At 53.5% G+C, this 20,243-nt stretch overlaps 1 protein-coding gene across 2 annotated transcripts; it reads right to left on the minus strand.

Annotated features, from left to right (window-relative positions):
* Positions 1 to 14,093: 14,093 nt before the first annotated feature.
* On the minus strand, positions 14,094 to 18,883 carry LOC117840346 (PHD finger-containing protein 5-like). Of its 2 annotated transcripts, none has more exons than XM_034720852.2 (6): positions 18,522 to 18,883; positions 17,876 to 17,961; positions 16,837 to 17,767; positions 14,973 to 15,058; positions 14,469 to 14,565; positions 14,094 to 14,394 (listed from the first exon to the last, which is right to left on the minus strand). In XM_034720852.2, the coding sequence occupies exons 3-5, from the start codon at positions 16,897 to 16,899 to the stop codon at positions 14,475 to 14,477; spliced, it is 240 nt and encodes a 79-aa protein (XP_034576743.2). In that variant the 5' UTR covers positions 16,900 to 17,767; positions 17,876 to 17,961; positions 18,522 to 18,883; the 3' UTR covers positions 14,094 to 14,394; positions 14,469 to 14,474. The 2 variants fall into 2 exon arrangements, with proteins under 2 accessions (XP_034576743.2, XP_072147071.1); XM_072290970.1 differs by having other exon boundaries at positions 14,094 to 14,404; positions 18,522 to 18,874.
* Positions 18,884 to 20,243: the final 1,360 nt, after the last annotated feature.

Consider the following 20,243-nt stretch of genomic DNA (forward strand, 5'->3'; position numbering starts at 1 on the left):
CACTCGACGGACTACCGGACTTACGCTGTTTTAGGTGCGTTTCGGATAATTGCTGTTCCGACAGCGATTAGGTGCACTTAAACCAGCTTAAGTTGGGCGGTTCCGCCACAACAACGACTTTTCAATTAGCAAAACCAACAATTGGGAATAAGACTACCCGGACCCAGGGACACACCCCCACATGGGACCCCACGTCTGGCCCGATCACCATGTGAGTTTCAGGCTACGCCCCTGCCAATCTCCAGCACGTCAAGCACGGGTACATAGTATTCCCGATCAGAGGGTTTACTAATCTACTGGGCTTTACTGGTCCCATACCCAGTAAGTGATCAGATGTCTTTCACTTGATCAAAGGTTAAGACAACGAATCGGGCCTTAACCAGATTAAACTAGCAGATAGAACAACATCCTTAGCTTCTGTCCGCTCCTTAATTTCCAAGTCATCTTTCCATAATTAATATGCACGACTCAATATTTACCTTAAGGTTTGGCAAACCAAGTATTTAAGCAACTAAGCAATTGTAGACTTGGGTTATCTACTAAAGGTTTGAACAAGTGGCAAAGATGTCCTTAAAACAAGGTATGATAATGCACAAGAATGGGTTTCAAGCAACTCCTGGACTTAGTGCATTCATATAGCAAATAACCAATAATTTGACACATGAAATATCGACTCCAAAATAATAGGTATAATGCACCGGGGCTTGCCTTGTTCGCTAAAAAAGTTAGCACTGTCCGAAGGGTTGGCCTCGCAGGGGACCAATTCAAAGACTTCCTCAAATTCCGGAGATCCTTCTGAATATTCCGAGAAATCTCCTTCTGGTGCTTCGGTGTCTATAACACAACACATGCAGGGGTTAGGAATGCAACTTTTTGAATACAAGACTATACAACTTTCCTTCATGATAAAGTTGCAAGCCAACAAGGACTATACAATTTATCATGATAAAGTTGCTAGCCAACACACACAAAAACCCGAAAAGATTAGCCCACAATTTTATTTCCTTACTAACCTTACCTAGGTCTTTTCTTTTATTTTTAGAAAATATTACAATTATTTTCTAGCCTTAAAACCTAATTTCCTATGAGTTAATAATAATTTGTGATTATGAAAATGTTATTCCATATTTTATGCATTTAATAAAGATTAAGTATTGATTTAAATACCTTAAAAGAAAGGTATTAAATAAATACCTAAATTTTATTATTTTTCTAGGGTATAAAAATTTTAATGCATAAAGGAAAATAAAATAAGCCTAATAAAATTGGTTTCACTAATTTTGGACACTCCTAGAAATTTCTGTGATTTAAATGGTGAGATTCAGATTTAAACTAATTATTCTATAAAGGAAATCTAATTTTTCCTGAAAAACACCCCCGGCTACTTTTCTCACGCGACCCTACTCTACCCCCTCTCTCTTACGCTAGGCCCACGGCTCGGACCCACCCCTTCCTCCTGTTCACCCTACCCGCCGGCCACTTCCCCTCGGCCGGGCCCTACTGGGCTGATTTCTTTTCTCCTTTTCAAACTTTAGCCCGGCATCGGCCCAACGACCTACTACTTCTTTTCCTCCTCCCGCGCAGCTTCTAGCCCGCCTCCCTGGCCTACCAGCCTGCTGGACTCCTGGGCCTCCGGCCTTTCTTCTAACGGCCGACCGTACCGGCTCCTCGGGCCAACTAGCCCTTGGCCCAACCAACTCCCCTGTTCGGCCGCCCCCCCTTCTCTCCCCCTGCTTCCTCTGACGCGTGGGCCCGCGGCTCCAGCGGTTTCCTCTTCCTCCCGCCAAAAACCGGTGCGACAGGGGGTGGCGCGGCTCGCCGGCCGGCGCCCCACCGGCGACGGGGCTAGGCCGGGGAAGCATCCCCATACCCTAACGCACCCGTGCGCGGTGACAGCTCCCCAGGAGATGGCCGGAGCCACTCCCTCCACGGCAGCGGGCGGCGGCGCCTACGGCCGGTCGTGGCTAAGCACGACAACGACTGAGCTTACCCCGACGACTCCCTCTACGGCTTCCTAGCACCCCAAGGACCCGCCTACTACTACCCATAGAGAAAGAGAACAAGAGCAAGGAGGTGCTCACCGTGAGCAGGAGGTGCGGCGACGGCGGAAGGAAACGACGGCGTCGAAGGGTATTCCGGCAAGGATGTTGGACAACAACTCGACTGGGGTGTAGCTGGGGTATCTGTGGAGGAGTGGGCGAGAGAAATCAACGGGAGGTGAGGCGTGGCAGTGGAATTTGGTCAGCGGCGGTGGCTTGGACAGATGGGCGGCGGCGGTAAAAAGAACATGCAGTAGAATCGGTCGGCGGGAGCGGTAGTTATTCAAAGCTTTCACCACGCGCATGGTTGACACCGTGGTCTACTCGTAGGCTTGCGTGGTGAGGAGGTGGCGTAGCTATTTGAGCTGGACTGCGGCAGACGCACCGGCGGCGACACGTCGGGCGCAGCTCTGTCACCCCCCCCTTTTCTTGTTTTCTGATATCCGAAACTTCAGAGCTGTTGCACGGTCAAAATCGCATCCGACGGTCCACAAGTCGCTTGACCAAAGTTGTAGATTAACTTGAGCTTTACAATTCATATTTAAACCTTTGCCCGAGATAAGCATCCAAAAGTTTTCAAATTTAAGTTTTTCTCTGGCAAGTAACTGAACCCTTTTGTTCTTCCCATTCACTTCGTCAGTCATTCGGCAGATTCATTTACCCGACTTTGTAAATGATTTCAGTGATCCAAATCCTTTCCTTGCAGTCCAACTTCTTCCCATTTGTGTTATGCAACATCCAAGGATTCCATTTTGCCCAAAAACACCTATATCCTTTACACTATATTTTTCTGAAATTGGCTCCAAACTCAGCTATTTTTGCTATTTCAGACTTAGGCAAATTCAGCAATGCAGCCTACCGTGACAATGTGCTGACTTTGAGCTTAAATTTGAATTTGTCCTTCTTACTGTTCCTGATCAACAACACCCAAATCTATTTGTCCAAAGTCCATACTTCATCACTGTGTAGTTGTCTTGGTCCACTTATTTGGAAAATTGGTCGGAAATTAATTTCCAAAATGGACTCTGCTGCTGTCTTTCTGAACTTCTTATTGTCGGATGGTGAACAGTAACTTGGGTTTTTAATTTCTTTCTTGAGTTTTCTTGAGGTATTTGGGACCAGGTCTTGTCCCAAATCTTGATCTTCAAGTTCTAATCACCATTACACCTCCATTCCATATTTTTGCCGAATTTTTCTGAATTTCGAATTCAAAATTCAAATTTCGGTCAAATTTGACCCGACTTTGATTTTTAGCCAATTTCTTCTCCTTTTCTTCATGAATTGCTTCTATTTCTTCAGAGCTACTTTGATGACTAAAAATGGCAGGTATTACAGCAGCCCCCAGAGGGCACCCCCAGCTTCTTCGACAAGCTGCTCGAGGGACCGTGCCCGAACCACGAGTTCCCCGCGAAGCACGCCTACAAGGACTGCAACCTCATGAAGAGGTACTTTGTAGGCAACCCAGTGAAGGGCGACCGGAGACGGAAGCCTGAAGAGGAGAAGAAGGACGGTGAAGAGAAGGAAGACGGCTTCCCCAAGGTGGACGGCTGCTTCATGATCTTCGGCGGGCCGGCAGCTTACGAATCCAAGCGTCGCCAGAAGCTGGAGCGCTGCGAGGTTTACACGGTCGAGCCTGCTACATCGGCCTTCCTCGACTGGTCGGGATCCGCTATCACTTTCCACCGGTCTGACCACCCGGGGCGCGTCCTGCAGCCAGGACGCTACCCGCTCGTCGTCGACCCCGTCGTCGGCACGACGCGCCTCACCAAGGTGCTCATGGACGGAGGCAGCGGCCTCAACATCCTCTACGTCGAGACTCTCGACGCCATGGGAATCGACCGCTCCCGCCTCCGCCCCAGCAAGGCGCCATTCCACGGCGTCGTGCCGGGGAAATAGGCGATGCCTCTCGGGCAGATCGACCTACCCGTCACTTTCGGGACTCCTTCCAACTACAGGAAGGAGGTACTTACCTTCGAGGTGGTAGGTTTCCGTGGAACCTACCACGCCATCTTGGGGCGGCCGTGCTACGCCAAGGTCATGGCCATCCCCAACTACACCTACCTCAAGCTCAAGCTGCTGGGGCCCAACGGGGTTATCATCATCGGCACGTCTTTCCAGAAGATGTACGAGTGCGACGTAGAGTGCTGCGAGTACGCCGCAGCCATCACCTTCACGGAGGGTTCGGCGGTCCAGCTCGCCGAGGGCGTCGAGGACCAGCTCGACTCCAAGCAGTCGGCCACCTCCTTCGAGGTCACCGAAGGTGTCAAGGAGGTCCCCCTCGACCCTAGCAGCTCCAATGGCCAGATCATACCGATCGGCGCTACCCTATCTCCCAATCTCCCAAATAGGAAAGTACGCTCGTCGACTTCCTCCGCGCGAACAACGACGTCTTCGCATGGAAACCCTCGGACATGCCCGGCATTCCGAGGGAAGTCGCCGAGCACTCCTTGAACATCAAGGCCGGCTCCAAGCTAGTGAAGCAAGGTCTGCGCCGCTTCGACGAGGAGAGGCGCAAGGCCATCGGCGAGGAGCTCCAGAAGCTTTTGGCGGCCGGATTCATCAAGGAAGTGTACCACCCCGAGTGGCTAGCTAACCCTATTCTTGTACGAAAAAAATGGGAAATGGAGGATGTGTGTTGATTATACCAGACTCAACAAGGCGTGCCCAAAGGATCCGTTTCCTTTGCCGCGCATAGATCAGATAGTCGACTCAACTGCCGGGTGCGAAACCCTTAGCTTCCTTGACGCGTATTCTGGCTACCATATAATTGCGATGAAAGAGTCCGACCAGCTCGCAACCTCTTTCATCACCCCCTTCGGCTCCTATTGCTACGTTAAGATGCCGTTCGATCTCAAAAACGCGGGGGCTACGTTCCAGCGATGCATGCTAAAGTGTTTCGGGGACCTCATCAGGCGAACCGTTGAGGCTTACGTCGACGACATTGTAGTCAAGTCCAAGAAGGGCGACCAGCTCATCCCCGACCTCGAACTAGCCTTCGAAAGGCCGAGAGACAAGTGCATCAAGCTCAATCCTAAGAAGTGTGTTTTCGGGGTTCCGAGGGGCATGGTGTTAGGTTTCATCATCTCCGTGCGCGGCATCGAAGCCAATCCTGAGAAGATAGTGGCCATCGGTGACATGGGGCCGATCCGAAGTATAAAGGAAGTTCAGCGCGTCACTGGATGCGTGGCGGTCATGAGCCGCTTCATCTTGCGCCTCGGCGAATGAGGGCTCCCTCTCTACCGACTCCTAAAGAATACCTACCGCTTCGAGTGGACAGCCAAGGCCCAGGAGGTGCTTGATCGGCTCAAGGACCTCCTGACGAAGGCCCCGATCCTAGTCCTGCCAACCGACGGGGAGCCCCTCCTGCTCTACATCACGGCGACCACCCAGGTGGTTAGCGCAGCTCTGGTGGTGGAGCGAGAGGAGGAGGGTCACGCCCTCAAGGTGCAGCGCCTGGTGTACTTCGTCAGCGAAGTCTTGTCCGAGTCCAAGGCGCGCTACCCGCAGATCCAGAAGCTCATCTACGCTGTCCTCATCATGAAGAGGAAGCTGCGCCACTACTTCACCTCCCACCCGGTGACGGTCATTTCGTCGTTCCCCCTCGGTGAAGTGATTCGAAACCAGGACGCCACGGGATGAATCGCGAAGTTGGCGCACGAGCTCATGGACCAGGGCATCACCTATGCCCCCCGCACCGCCATCAAATCCCAGGTACTCGCCGATTTCGTAGCAGAATGGACGAAGATCCAGACACCATCGGCTCCGGAGAAGCAGGAGTACAGTTCTTCACCGACATCATCCATCGCTTCGGAATCCCTAACTCCATCATCACGGACAACGGCACGCAGTTCACCGGGAAGAAATTTATCCAGTTCTGCGACGACCACCATATCCGAGAGGACTGGTCGGCCGTGGCGCATCCCCGCACGAACGGGCAGGTTGAACGAGCCAACGGCATGATACTCCAGGGTCTCAAGCCACGGATCTTCGACCGCCTCAAAAAGTTCGGTGGCCGGTGGGTCGCGGAGCTCCCCACAGTCCTATGGAGTCTAAGGACGACCCCCAGTAGGGCGACTGGCTTCACCCCGTTCTTCATGATCTACGGGTCCGAGGCAATCCTCCCCACCGACCTGGAGTACGGATCGCCGAGGGTGAAGGCATACGACGAACAGGGAAACCAGGCATCGCTCGAAGACGCGCAAAACCAGCTCGACGAAGCGCGCGAAGTAGCCCTGCTGCACTCGGCTAAATATCAGCAGGCCTTACGACGCTACCACAACCGCAAGGTGCAAGGCCAAGCCTTCAACGTCGACGACCTGGTGCTCCGCCTCGTCCAGGACAATAGGGGTCGGCACAAGCTGACCCCTCCATGGGAAGGTCCCTTCATCGTCGCACAAGTACTGCGACAAGGCACGTACAAGCTGGCGACCCCTGACGGACAGATCTTCAACAACGCTTGGAACATAGAGCAGCTAAGACGCTTCTACCTTTAGTTTTTGTTTCCAAGTTCTGTACATAAACACTTCTGTAACTTAGTAATTTACGGAAAAAAGAATTTTGAGTCGATTTCGTTCAAATTTCATATCGATCTCAGGGATATCCGACCCTTGGCTCTGCCTCAAGGCCGCATATCCCTCAGGGGCTATCAGGGGCTCCAGCCCAAGTCACTTGACATCTTCTCAAAACACCTCTTCTTTCCAAGCCGACCCTCTTCCTAAACTTTTGGGTGTGAAAAGGAGAGAATGCACGAACGGCGTTCAGGAAAGACTGATCAGACTGTGAAAAAGCCTACGCCCCAGCAGCTACGGTACCTTCGCCCATCCATGCTTACTAACATGCCCGACCCGCGCTCTAAACTTTCCAAATCCAAAAAGCAAGGAAGAGGATCGAAAACTTTTTTCGATAATTTATAGAAAAGGCCTCTGTGGCCATCACAAAGACAAGTTTAAAATCAAACTAATGTATTTACATCTGGGGCGCAGCCCGATACAGCTAACTCATCCTGGGATCTTTGGGCGGGATGGCTTTATCCTCCAGAAGCTTCGCCAAGGCCTCCGCTAGGTTGAGCACCGACGCGTCGATCTCGTCCAGCTCGGCCTCGGAGTAGCCGGCGGCGTACCCCCCGCTCATCCCGGCGAAGTTGATGCCGGAGTAGTGGGAGCTGAAGACGCCGAAGGCCCACCTCACGCCGACACGGAGTGCCTCTAGGGTGATCTCACAGGCCCGCCGGTACGTCCCAAGGGCACGAGTCGCCAACGAACTCGTCCCCTCCCCCTGGACCACACCGAGGCTGTCGCGGACGATGCGGACCGTGTCCCGCAGGTTGCCGTGCTCGGCGTGCTCCGCGTGCTCCGCGTTGAGGACCTCCCTCAGCCGGGCGATTTCGTCTATAAGGCCCGTCCGTAGAAGTCCAAATCAAAAACCATCACAACACCACAAAGGCAAAGAAACAAGAAGAGCCTTACCCTCGGACCGAGCCTTTAGCTCACGCTCCCGGTCGAGCCCCTGGGCCACGGCGGTCTGAAGCCCCTGCAATTGGGCATGGAGCTGGCTGACCTCCGCTCCAAGCTCGGCTGCCACCTTCTCGGCCTCGTTTTTCTGGGCCACCTCGAAGTCCCGCTCCTGCTAGGCCTTCTGCCGCTCGCGTCGGATGCGCTCGACGGTTTTCTGAAGGGCTTCATGCTCCCCCTTTAGGTGTGCGAGCTCCTCGGCATCAAGGCGGGCCTTGTCAGCAGCGGCCTGGAACTCCTCGCGGTCGAGGCGATCCTTCTCGACGACAGCCTGGAACTTGTCCTTCGCCTGCCGCGCGTCCTCCTGCGCCGCCTGCTCGCGCCTTTGCAGGTCGTTGATGACTTGCTGGGCGGCGGCAACCTGCGCGGTCAGCTCCCCGGTCCACTGCTTCTCCATAGAGAAGCGTTCCCAGAGCTCCCGCTCATTCCGGAGGAAATCGAACTTCCCCCGGTTGCACTCCTGGAGGGCCTATAGGACGATATATACTCGGTAACAGAGCGACGGGAGAAAAATAACCGCAAGGGAGAACATCATACCTGGCCACCGGGAACGACGACGCCGTCTAGCTCCCCCATCGCTGAGGACAGGGCAGCGCGGACGTTTGCAACTCCGTCCTGCACCGCCCGCCACTTGCCCCACTCCACGCCTTAGGAATGGGCCTGTGCGGGTCATCGCGGGACATCCAGCGCAGAGTAGCCCCACTCCACGCCTTGGGAATGGGACTGACTGAGGCAAGGGTAGAGGCCGCTCCGGCCGCCCCCGGCGCCGCCGTCCCGGACGCCGCCGCCGGGGCAAGCGCCATCGCCCCAGATGCTGCTGGCCTCGCCGACAGTCCCGGCATGCGCGCCGCCATCCTTGTTGAGGTCGCCGCGGACGTCGTCGACGCCAACGCGCGTCCCGACCCGTCCGCCGCCGCCACCGTCTCCGTCACGGCTGCTGGAGCGGGTGTTCCTGTCGTCGCCGCGTCCTTCATCGCGGCCACCGAGGCTGGCGTCCCCGCTCCTGTCGTGGCCGCCGAAGCAGGCACCCCCACCTCCGCCGCCGCTACTACCTTCACTGCGATTCCCCGGGTGGATGTCCCCGCCTCCGCCGCCGCCGCTGCTTTCGTCGCAGCCACCGGGGCGGGCGTCCTCGCCTCCCCCGCTGCTGTTGTCCCCGTCGTGGCCGCGGGGGCAGACTCTCTCTCCTTCGTCGCCACCGCCATCCCTGTCATGGCCGTTGGGGCAACCGCCTCCGTCTCCGCCACCGCCGTCGGTGCCGCACGCTCCTCCTCCGCCTCGTCGTCGAGGTCTATCCCCACCCCAGTCGGAGGGCCCCTAGGGGCAATGTCCTGCCCCGCAGGGTCGGCCAAAGAGGTAGAGGGCGGAACAGGGGTCAGACCCTGCCCCGTGCCCGGCTGCGGCACCACTCCTCCAGTTGCCGCCACAGGAGCCACCTCCGCGGTACGGTCCGCGGTCTCCCTGGCGACACCTCCGCTCGCTGCCGATAGGGTCGCGGTCCGTCCCGCGGAGGTGGAAGACACCCGCAGCGCCTTCTTCGGCGCCAGCGACGGAACGAAGTCCCGGGGGGCGGCACTGTGAAACAACAAAAAAGAACATCAGCAAAAATGGCTCGATGCCAGGAAAGGAACGAGACGCGCGAGGAATTTCCACTCACACTCCCCCAGCATGAGGGTGGCGCGTGCGCTTTGCCTCCGAGCCTGACGCCCACCTCGGGGCATCTGGCAACGGCCGCTTGCCGCTACTCCTCTGCTCCTGGGCCGCAGGCAGAGGGACGGGGGTCGGCTCCGTCGACTCCTGAGGCGCGCTCCGCACCGACCCCTGGGGCGCGGCCCCAGAGCTTTGCGGGGCTGAGTCTCGGGCAGGCGGCCCACTCGCTTCGTCCCCCACGGCCGTTTGGGAGCGCGGCTCCCGGATAACAAGCGCGCCTGACCGGGGGGACAGAATGAACTCCTCCTCTTCCTCCTCCTCGTCGTCCTCCTCCTCTTCCTCCTCGTCGTCATCGTCGTCGTCGTCCGACACGACCTGGCCCTGCCGCTGCTGTTGGAACTCCCTGGCGGCCTTCCTTTTCTTCTTCGCCGTCTCCTTGTCCTTACGCTGCTTCTGGTTCTCGGCAAGGAGACGGTTCTGCTGCCGCCGCTCGGCGTCTTCTGGCACCGGCGGACGCGAGTCGACGACGCTAGTCATGTTGCCCTACAGACATGAAAGCTCCACGTCAGAACAACGAACCAAGAAATGCAGGAAAAAGAAACAGGCGCGTGGAGTCCTCACCAAATCAACGAAATTCTCGTCCGGGCGCATCGAAGGGTGGCCGGGCACCAGGTAATCGGCGTCCTTGTTGTCCAGCGACTCCCAGACCCGCTGCCGGATCTTGGAGGCGGTGAGCGCACCCGTCGCAAGGACGGTGCCCTCGGTCGGTGCGCCGGGGGTCATCTCGACGAGCGAGCGGACCCGGAGCATCAGCGGCGCCACCCTCCGGGCATGGTACGCCCCGATAACTCCGACCCCGGTCAGCCCCTTTCCCTTCAAGTACTCGATAGCCTGAAGCAAGCCGGCGATCCGCTTCTTCTCCTTCTCCACCGGGACGTACGACCACAGCTTCGGCGCCACTTCAATGACGCGGCCGGTGAACTCCGGCAAGGCAGAGTTGGAGTAGTTCTTCACGTAGAACCACTACTGATGCCACCCCTTGTGGGATGCCGCGGTCTTCATCACCATGTACTCCTTGGCGCGAGTATGGCGGAGGTGGATTCCGGCGCACCCTATCGGCACCGGGGTAGCCCGCTGCTGGTTTCCTCTCTTCTCGGCCTTCTGGTACAGGCTGACCGCGAAGAAATATTTCCAAAGCGAGAAGTTGGGCTCGATGCCCAGGAACCCCTCGCACAGTGCGACGAACGCCGTGATGTGCTGGATCCCGTTGGGATTAAGGTGCTGCAGCTCGAGCCCGTAGTAGTGCAGTAGCCCGCGGAAGAAAAGGCTCGGCGGGGTCGCGAACCCTCTCTCGTGGAAGTGGGTGAACGACACAACGTAGCCGGCGGGCGGATTCGGCACCCCCTCCATCTCGGGGAATTGCCATTCGCCCCTCTCGGTCCTCTCACAAAGGAGGCCCTTCCTCGTGAGGACGTCGGCACGCGAGGTGCCAAAGCTTGTGCGCGCCCAGGATCCCATCGCTAAGGGGAGAAAAGCTCAACGGCGGAAGGCGACGAAGGTTGCAGCGCTGGGCGGAGGAAGATAATGGCGCGCAAGAAAGCTAAAGGTGCGCGAGGAGGTGAAAAGACTTGGGGGCAGATTGCGGGCGGAACCGGCGAGGCGGACTCCCCGTCTTATAGGAGCGCGCGTGGGAAGCAGAACAAACGCCCCCATCGCAATAAGTGCGGCGCCAGGTACGCCCCGTCATGACCGCCCCTTTTTCAGAAATCGTGTGCACGACCTGCTGCAGGAAACATCCTCTCCTCCCTCATTTCGCGGGTTGGCGTCTTCTGCCACTTCGTCTCCCGAAGAGTACGCGCACAACCTCCTCCACATCCGGGCCAAGGCACAACCTCCTCCACGTCCGGCCCAAGGCCCACCAAAAGGTAAAAAAGGGATACGGGGCTGAAAACGCCCCTACGGCCCATTACGGTCCAGGGGTTCGAAGGCTGGCCCACTACGGGTTCGACAGCCGCCCCAGGACATCCCCGAGCGAGGGGTGAGAGGAGACGGGTCCGCTAGCGGCCATCACCCGGGCGCGCGACAGCCTAGGGCATCCCAATCTCACATTCGAGTCCGGGCCGACACTAGAGTCATGGTTTTTCCCCGAGGAAAGGCAACGAGCCCCCGGATCTGACCGAACGGATTCGGGAACTATATGAACTGGCCGACCGGAACTTGGGGTACGCCACCAGCTTGGCCCGAGCCGGACCCCCCCCTGAACGGGGACCAGGACCCCACTCGAATCAACCCGTCAGCAGCTCAACGAGCACCACGGTTCATCCGGCGAGGATAACGTGGCACGGCTCACCCCCTCCGTCTCAGCGAACGGACGCTTGAGGGGTAACGTACAAAAGTCGATCTAGCCTCCAGACCGGTCCCCTGCAACGCGCGGGGGCTCGGGGGCTAGCCTCGCAACCAATGACCATGCGGATGGTCAGGACTTGAGGTTTCCAGACGGAAGGTGCCCTAGGGAACAACAAGAAATCCTCCCGCGCCAAGTCGCCCACAAGACGCTTCACCTGATCGACGTCCTCGGCCAAGCCGAACAAACGACACTTCTCGTCCCTGATTAACTGCAGCTTGCACGATGAGCAGGGATCCCCTACGAACAACGGTAGCAACCTCTGGAGGAGCGTCCCCGCTCCACCACAGGCTCGGGGGCTACTGTTGGGGGGAAATATTAACGACCTCCTAATGCCCATAAAAACATCAAAAGTGAAGGCCCATGCCCACCTGAGCTAATGAAGATTGTCGTCGGCCCAACATGGGAAGGGAGAGCCCCGCTCTGCCTCGCCCGACCCCGTACCCCGGGGTCGGACGAGCCCGACCCCTTGATGGCCAGACTCCGCCTTGCCCGACCCCTTGACAAACAGGCTCCGCCTTGCCCGACCCCTTGACAAACAGGCTCCGCCTCGCCCGACCCACGGACCCAGGGTCGGGAGCGCCCGACCCCTCCCCGCAAGATTCCGCCTCGCCCGACCCAGGGCGCAGGGGGTTGAACTCACTCGGGCCCACAAGACAAGTATCCGCCTCGGGCGCAGACTGCAAGATAAGAGCGCGGACCTTGTGAGCCCCCCTATCAATCTCGCTATAAATGCACCGCGGCTCTGGCGCGTAGAAAGGCGCCCGCGCCCCCGACGCGACCCACCACAAGTACCCATGCACGACCGCACAGCACAGGCTACAGTGGCCGCGGCTCTCCCCGATTCGTTACAGGGCACTCATGACCTGCGCCACCCGGGACAGGAGAAGGCCCCGCCCATTCTCGCGCCCCGCGCATCCGGCGATAGGGACGCGATGTCCGCATTCCGCGGGCCATCAGCAAGATGGCGGGATCAGCCGCCTTCCCCGACGGGCACAGATGCCACGGCCGGACACCATCATCATGCCTGGCGGCAACGGCCACCGGGGAGATCATCTACAGGATTCGAAGGCAGTCGCCCTCTTCCGACGGACGCGCTGATAGGAGCCGAAGGCGGGAGAGGAGGCCGGCAACCCAGGGACTTGGTCCCTCCTCTTGTGTTGTATTTTACTTTACCTAGCTTATCTCTTTTACTTCTCCTCACATCCGGTCTCACTTGTAACCCTGGTGGCCTCCTTGCGCTATAAAAGAAGAACCGGGGGCCCTGAGACGGGGGACTCGGGGAAGCCAACAGAACACACACACTCTCCTTCAGAGCATCAGTGCACACCCAAGAGACTTAGGATCAGCTCCCTCTCTCACCCTCCTATAACCCCTACTGCAGACCCTGCGTGGGCAACACGAGCAGCACCTCATACTGGACGTAGGGCTTTCCCTTGCCCGAACCAGTCTAAACCCCGTGTCTCCCACGCCACCATCTGAAGCCTTACGCGCATAAAAGAAATTCACTAGTCTTAGTCTTGATCCGCTAATCTCGATAACGACAAGTTCAAAGTATGATAACCCCACACGTCATCCTAAGGTGCGTGTGTGAAACTATCTCTTGATAAGAGACAGTTTTTATCTCCCTCATCTTAAAATATGAGAAAATATTAGCTAGCTAAAAAAACATTGGAGGAGGCCTCGAGCACTCAGCAGCCTAGCCTGAATGGACTAATGGGGTATTTGGATACGAGGTATTAAACTTTAACAGTGTCACGTCGGAGGTTCGGATGCTAATTAGGAGAACTAAATATGAACTAATCATAAAACTAACTGCAGAACCCTATGCTAATTCGCGAGACGAATCTATTAAGCCTAATTAATCCATCATTAGCAAATGGTTACTGTAGCACCACATTGTCAAATCATGGACTAATTAGGCTTAATAGATTCGTCTCGCGAATTACACTCCATCTGTACAATTAGTTTTGTAATTAGCTTATGTTTAATACTTCTAATTAGCATCCATTGTAATTAGCCTATGTTTAATACTTCTAATTAGCATCAAACATCCGATATGACGGGTGTTAGACTTTAACACCTTGTTACCAAACAGGCCCTGAATGGAGCGAAGCATGCAGTGATGTGATGGGTGAGTAGCTGGGTAGGTACGCTGTGCAAGGCACATGGATGTATCCATCCATTTGCCATCTTTTGCATGCCTTGCCTTGTGAGGAACCTTTTTATCACGGCTTCCATTTCCATCCCAGTACTCCGTAGATACTACAAGCATCTTTACTCACCTTTCTTTGCAGGTCACAGCCAGAACAGGGCATTCTTTCTGGCAGCTTCATTCATATTTCATATAGTAATAGTAGTGCTGTGCAATCAATCGATCCACCACGAAGTTTGCCAGCAAAATATTTACTTGCAACAATGGAGGCTGCATCCTCTAAGCTGTGCTCCACCAGATCTTGCGCATTCAACCGGGAGATCAATGAAATCATATAGCGTGGCCTAGAAATCTTCATACGATATCATTGGCCACTTACATCGATCAGTCACACTTGCACTCTCACAAGTCGCAACATATTACTGCTCACTCGCGGTTCAAGAATATCCCAAAACATTTTCTGATGCCCGCACCAATGTCAAGCCACATGGAGATTGCTCCAGCCAACGCCAATACAACCACACAAAATCAAGCCAAATGTTTTCTCACAAGAGACCAACTACCTTCTAGTGTCTCTTCAGAATCTGCAGCTTCCCTTGGAGCAGGACCAAGGGGAGTTTGATCCATCATCGGGATCTGCAGGGGACTGAGTAATCAAGAGTTTCAGCCCAGGACTGCATAAAACGTACCAACAAGAAGAAAAACGCTACCTTTGGCTACGATCTGGGCGCCCTGTTTGCCTCGTGTTGGCATCTATAGCAAAACCATATGCGTGGAATCAGAAATGTCAACACCCGCATGCAATACCTTCGGCACAGAGAAACAGAAAAGCTTTCAGAGACCAGAACCAAAGTTTCACCAGTCAGGAAAGGATATACATTGATTCACTTCATCATTTTTATGGATAGTGAGCATTTTCTACAGACAAAAACAAATGGAAATATCCACTTCTTAACAGCTACAAAGGCTTAGGGCCACATTTAGCTACCATCTTCACAGCAGTTATCTGTGGAAAAGCCTTCTGTTCTCTTACCATTCACTTCTATCCAAACATCTTTACATAGAAACATGTCTAGCAATTTATCAGTGCACATATTCTTGACGGATGACAAAATGTATATGTACATTTCCGTGTTTCCTAGAGCTTATGAATTAGGATGTGAAGAACAAAGCAAAATGACAATAGTCAGGTAGGAAAAGAAGAAGAGGAGTACCAATGCTCATGTGCATTGCACCGTGCACAGTTTGCAATAAGATGAGGGGCGCTACCACTGCCACATATCTCACACACCACTTCGCCCTGCAGTTAAAAAATCATGCAGTCGAATACACAAATTCTGAGCCCATCTAATTCTTTCAAATGTATCATGGACTTGGAGACATAATCCTAGGACTGAAAAAGATGCACACCATAATACAAAATGAGTAAGTAAACAAATGACTTTGCCAAAGAAAATAAAAGAGGCCCCCTTTACCATCTGAAGAAATTAAATCCTTAAACAACTAGAAGGGCTGAAGAGTTATTTGGCATGTGCATATGAGTTATTGCTTTGAATTGATTATCTAAGAAACACTGCAAGAATAAATGGATATTAATTATTTAAAAAAATGAATGGATATTGAATCTTTTGTTAAGAACAAATGTGTTGAGATGTTTTCTATGTCAACCTTGAAAGTACATGAATAGGGAGCAGTGATAGCTAATCTGACAATGAACATATATAAGAAAACACATAGCACTCTAATAGTCTAATTATCCTTACTTTAGTCAATCTGAAAGAAACAATTCACCAACACAACCTTATGAAACAAAAATCAAACTGGTTGCACATACCTATGATGAAGCTCTGTGTCCCAGCCTCTCTACCGAAACAAAGAACAGAACATGGTCCAACAACAAACAACGCATTATTCAGATTTAAAGGCTGCTTCCAGTTAACGGCCAACAACTGCTAACAGAATGGGCACAGGGAACACTCAACAATGCAAAACCTAGGAACTGAATTGCTGAACTCACCGAGTCGATGTTTGGTTCTCTAATTGAGTCACTAGCTCACTGAGAGGAAATGGGCTATTCTATCCTATCCTCAGTTTGGTCCTATATGAAAGAAACAACTTACAACTCAACAACCAAACTCTTTGAAAGGGAAATCAAACTGGTTGCACATGCCTAGCTCTGAGTCTCTGCCATCTCTACACAAACAAAGATCCCCAGCTTCGGCCAACAACATAAAACACAGTAAAAACAGATGACTTTGCCAAATAAGATTAAAAGGTTCCCCTCAAATGAGTAGAACAACTTGTTACACTAGGACCTAGTAGTCACGCACAAGAGTTAATGTTTTGCAGCTAGTTATTGAGAAAGCACTGCAAGAATGAAGGGAAACTAAATCCTTTATCTAGAACAGAAGATTTGAGCGGTTTCCTAGCCATGGTAACTAATCTACTAATGAACCTGTTGAGAGGAATACGGTACTCCAATTACACTCAACTTGGTCAATCTGAAAGGAACTACTCGACAATAGAAGTATAGAACCTTTTAAGAGGAAAATTGAATTGGCTGCACATGTTTATGGAATTACGGTCAAGCTCCGATGTCTGCCATCTCTACCCAGAAAGAGAACATAAACTTGGCCCAACAACGAAAATCAACTTCAAATTGGTTTAAATGCCGCTTCCAGTTACCCGTCGGCTGCCATTAATAGGACTAGTGAAATGAGTTCATGTTTCTTAAAAAGAGGTAATCCATTGAGTTACTGCGCTAGGTACTGCTAAAATTTTCACATTCTAATAGGACCTCTGCATGCTCAAACATGGGTTCCCCAACAAAATCGCATCCGCTTCGAAGCCAATCAACCCTAGGCACAACGGCCGATTTTTCCTCAGAACCGTGCTCCATTGTGCCGAGAATTCGGTGAAGCAGGTCCCTGCTTCAACTAATGTGTGCTACGAGATTTGGTAGCTTGGCCCCCCTTTTCCCCCTTAATTCCACTCACAAACCGAACCTACCAATATCATGGCCTTTAGCAAATTCGCTCAAATCCTAGTCGGAATGCACCAGGAGATCTCACCGATTACCTCCATGATGACGGAGATCGCATCATTCTCGACCAAGCCCGCAACATTTGGCCCCCCCGCCATCTCTTCTAGGACCGAGCTCCGTCGCCGGTGCCGCTCCGCCGAGTTACCCTCTCTCCTGTGCCCGCTCCTCAAGAGGTCAGGTGGAGCTCCTACACTAAACACCTGACCTGCCGAGGCACGAGGCGGCGGCGGCGATGGCTGGCTCGCTGATACTGCTGACACCGTGACACGGGACGGGAGTAGGGATGGCTGACGAGGGCTCGGCTCGTTTTGGCTCGTTTGATAACGAGCTAGTACGGCTTAGTTTGTTAACGTTGACGAGCTAAAAATCGAGTTTGGCTTCGTTCTTACGAAAGTCGAGCCGGCTCGTTTGGCTCATAAACCTAGCATTGTTGAATTAAATGTTATGATCAAAGATTACATTAACTAATATAGGATAATTTAAATATACTAAAAATATTTAAAAGTTTAATTTACGATGATCTTACGAAAATAAATAACATAAGTCAATAAATCAGAATAATATAGATGCTTGGAGACTCGAAATAGACATAATTAGTACTTAGATTTGACTTACAAGTTGAACAACAAGTTTATTTTAACCAAATAATAGTAATATAACTGTATTGATAAAAAAATTTAGTATTTTTATCTTTATGGAGTCTAATGACCTAATCGAACATCTCACGAGCAGTTGACGAGCTGGCTCGCTAAGAAAATAAGCTGAAATTAAGACTTAACTCGGTTCATTTAAAGATTGTGCCGAGCTGAGCTGAGCAACCTCTATGAACGAGCTGAGTCAGCTCACGAGCCTCGAACTTTTCTAGCAGCTCCTATACGAGAGCCAGGAGTAGTCGAGGAGACGATAGATAACTTCAGATACTCAAATACTCCGTGCACTGAATATGCCACCACCCGGAGGCAATAGCTTCAAAGTAGAAAATGGAAAAAAAAATTCAGTGATTTCATGAAGTTTTAGCATTCAAGAACGGAGAAACATTAAGCTATGTCATCATTTAGAGAGATAAAGGAGTACCGGTGCTCATAAGCATTGCAGCGAACACACTTTGCGATAAGATGAGGTATGCTATCACTGCCACATATCTCACACACTACAATGTCCTGCAGTGAAAGGAGAAATGTTGCATAGTCAAAAACATAGATTTTTAGTGCTCATCTAATTCTTTCAGGCAGAGCGTTGTGTTGTCCGCAATAGAGGAACCAAATACACAAAAAATCGTCATCCTCACTTATTCTTCATAGCTGATGTCCTCACTTTGGTGTATTGAAAGGAAAAAATCACAAAAGGAAACCTAATGGGATGAAAATCAAATTGTTTTGCATGTTTAAGAAATCGATCAAATAATAAGCTACGAAATATAGAAACAAGCTGTACCAAATCGCATAACCAGAGAAATGCAACAAATCGATCATAAACGAAATTGCACAAGGCCAACACTATATCACAACTCTGTGTCACTGGACATCATTTGCAGGCATTTTATTGTCAAACAATTCTTGAAATTTCGGTGATAAACAAAGCCCTCCCCAGCCTCCTTCAACCCAAATCGGAGCAAACAAAGCAACGATTGAAGCTGCCTTTAACCCACTCCCCACACGCGAAGGAGATGAGGACTATGGAAAACAAAGATTGAAGAAGAAGAGATTGAAGAATGCCTCACCGGCATTGGCGCCTCGCCGTTGCCGCCGTGTGGACGCGGGGCCGCGTGGGCGTCCCGGCGTCGATTGCTGATCTCGCCAAGGGAGGCATCGAGCCATAGGCGGAGCCTCCTGCAGCCGTCGGGTAGGCGGGTAGAGATGCCGGCGGCGAGGGCCTCCCGCGTGCGCTGCGCCTTTTCCCGCAGCGCCCATTCCGGCAGCAGCCGCGCCTCGACTTCGGTCCTCTCCCTCTCGTCCCCAACAGTCGCGTTGCTGCCCAGTAGCTTCACTGGAGACGCTGTGGCCGTTGCATTCACAGGGCTCCGGGAGGCGGCGGGGAGAGGAAGAGGGTGTGCCGCATTGGACTGAATGCATTTTGCAGGGTTGCCACAGCCGCATATCTCACTCACCACTTTGTCCTGCAGCTCAAACAAAAATAAAATGCAGTCAGATACATTGAAGGATTATGTGTTCAAAATTTATTTTGCACATAACTTAGTTGTCCAACATGACAAGAAAAGATTGGAAATGCATGACTCCACCAAAGAAAATAGAACGGATCACGTTCACCGTCTGAATCAATCTCGCAGAGGATGACGAGCGAGAACTCGAGAGGGAGGCGAACCGACTCGTCATGAGGCGAAAGCGAAAAGTTCAGGGTTTTTTCTTTAGCCTTTTGTTGATTTCGCACCAAAAATGCTCGAACCCCCGCGACTTCAGTTCATATCTCAGATGGATTCAGCCTTGGAGACGAACCAAGTGGACAAGACCAACCGCAACCAACCAAAACTCGCGAATATTGTCCTGCTCCAAGAACGCGAAATCCATTCCACAGGAGCCGCGGTTCCACAGCTAGAGCGCAGCATCTCGAAACCCAGGGACCCAGGGACCCAAAGAACGGGAGAGAAGCATGAACTCGCACCAGCACCAAGGCAGCGAGGACGATTATAAATTTCCATTTGGCCCGCGGCCCGTGGGCCGGCCCATGGCACGACATTTTGGCCCGGTCCAGGCACGGCCCGGCCCGGCCTACAACACGGGTCGGGCCTGGGCCGCTGCCTCAACACGTGGGCTGGCCCGGCACGGCCTGGCCCATTTGGCCCGTGGGCCAGCAACGGCCGGCATGGCCTGTTTAGGCCTGCCTCGGCCGGGCCAACGGCCGTATAAGACGGCGGAACGACGCGCCCCCGGCTGAAACCCTAACCCCTGCGCCTGCTCCCTCCCGCATCGAGCCGCCTCTCGCAGTCTCGCTTGCTCCAGCGCTCCCCCCTCTCCCTCCCGGCTCCTCACCTCCTTCCCTAGATCCTCCGCCGTCCTCGCCCGCCGCCAGCTTGCCGGTGGCCCCTCCGCCTCCCTCCCCCCGTAACTGCTCCTCCACTCTCAGATTCGGTGTCCTCGCCCGCCGCCGGCTTGCTGGTGGCCCGTGGCTCCGCCTCCCTACCCCTGTAACTGCTCCTCCACTCTCAGATCCGGCATCCTCGCCCGCCGCCGGCTTGCTGGTGGCCCGTCCGCGGCTCCGCCTCCCTACCCCTGTAACTGCTCCTCCCCTCTCAGATTCGGCGTCCTCGCCCGCCGCTGGCTCGCCGGTCACCCATCCGCCTCCCTCCCCGTAACCCCGCTTCTCCCCTAGCCCCTCCGGCCCTCCGCCTCCCTCGGTTCCTCGCCTCCTCCACCCTACCCTCGCAGATTCGCCTCACTCCCTGGTTCCCCACCGTTGCGGTTCGTCTTCTCCGGCTCCGGGCTCC

This window comes from Setaria viridis, chromosome 9 (assembly GCF_005286985.2).
Source record: "Setaria viridis chromosome 9, Setaria_viridis_v4.0, whole genome shotgun sequence".
In the NCBI taxonomy this organism is placed as follows: Eukaryota; Viridiplantae; Streptophyta; class Magnoliopsida; order Poales; family Poaceae; genus Setaria; species Setaria viridis.

Bases quoted from the DNA above. Each gene is read 5' to 3' on its own strand.
- LOC117840346 (XM_034720852.2), bottom strand. From the start codon at position 16,899: ATGGCGGGGGGGCCAAATGTTGCGGGCTTGGTCGAGAATGATGCGATC. The intron at 15,059-16,836 runs GTAATCGGTGAG...TTTTAACTGCAG, and splicing joins CGATCTCCGTCATCATGGAG to GGCGAAGTGGTGTGTGAGAT. The intron at 14,566-14,972 runs GTACTCCTCTTC...TCTGTGCCGAAG, and splicing joins TGCAATGCACATGAGCATTG to GTATTGCATGCGGGTGTTGA.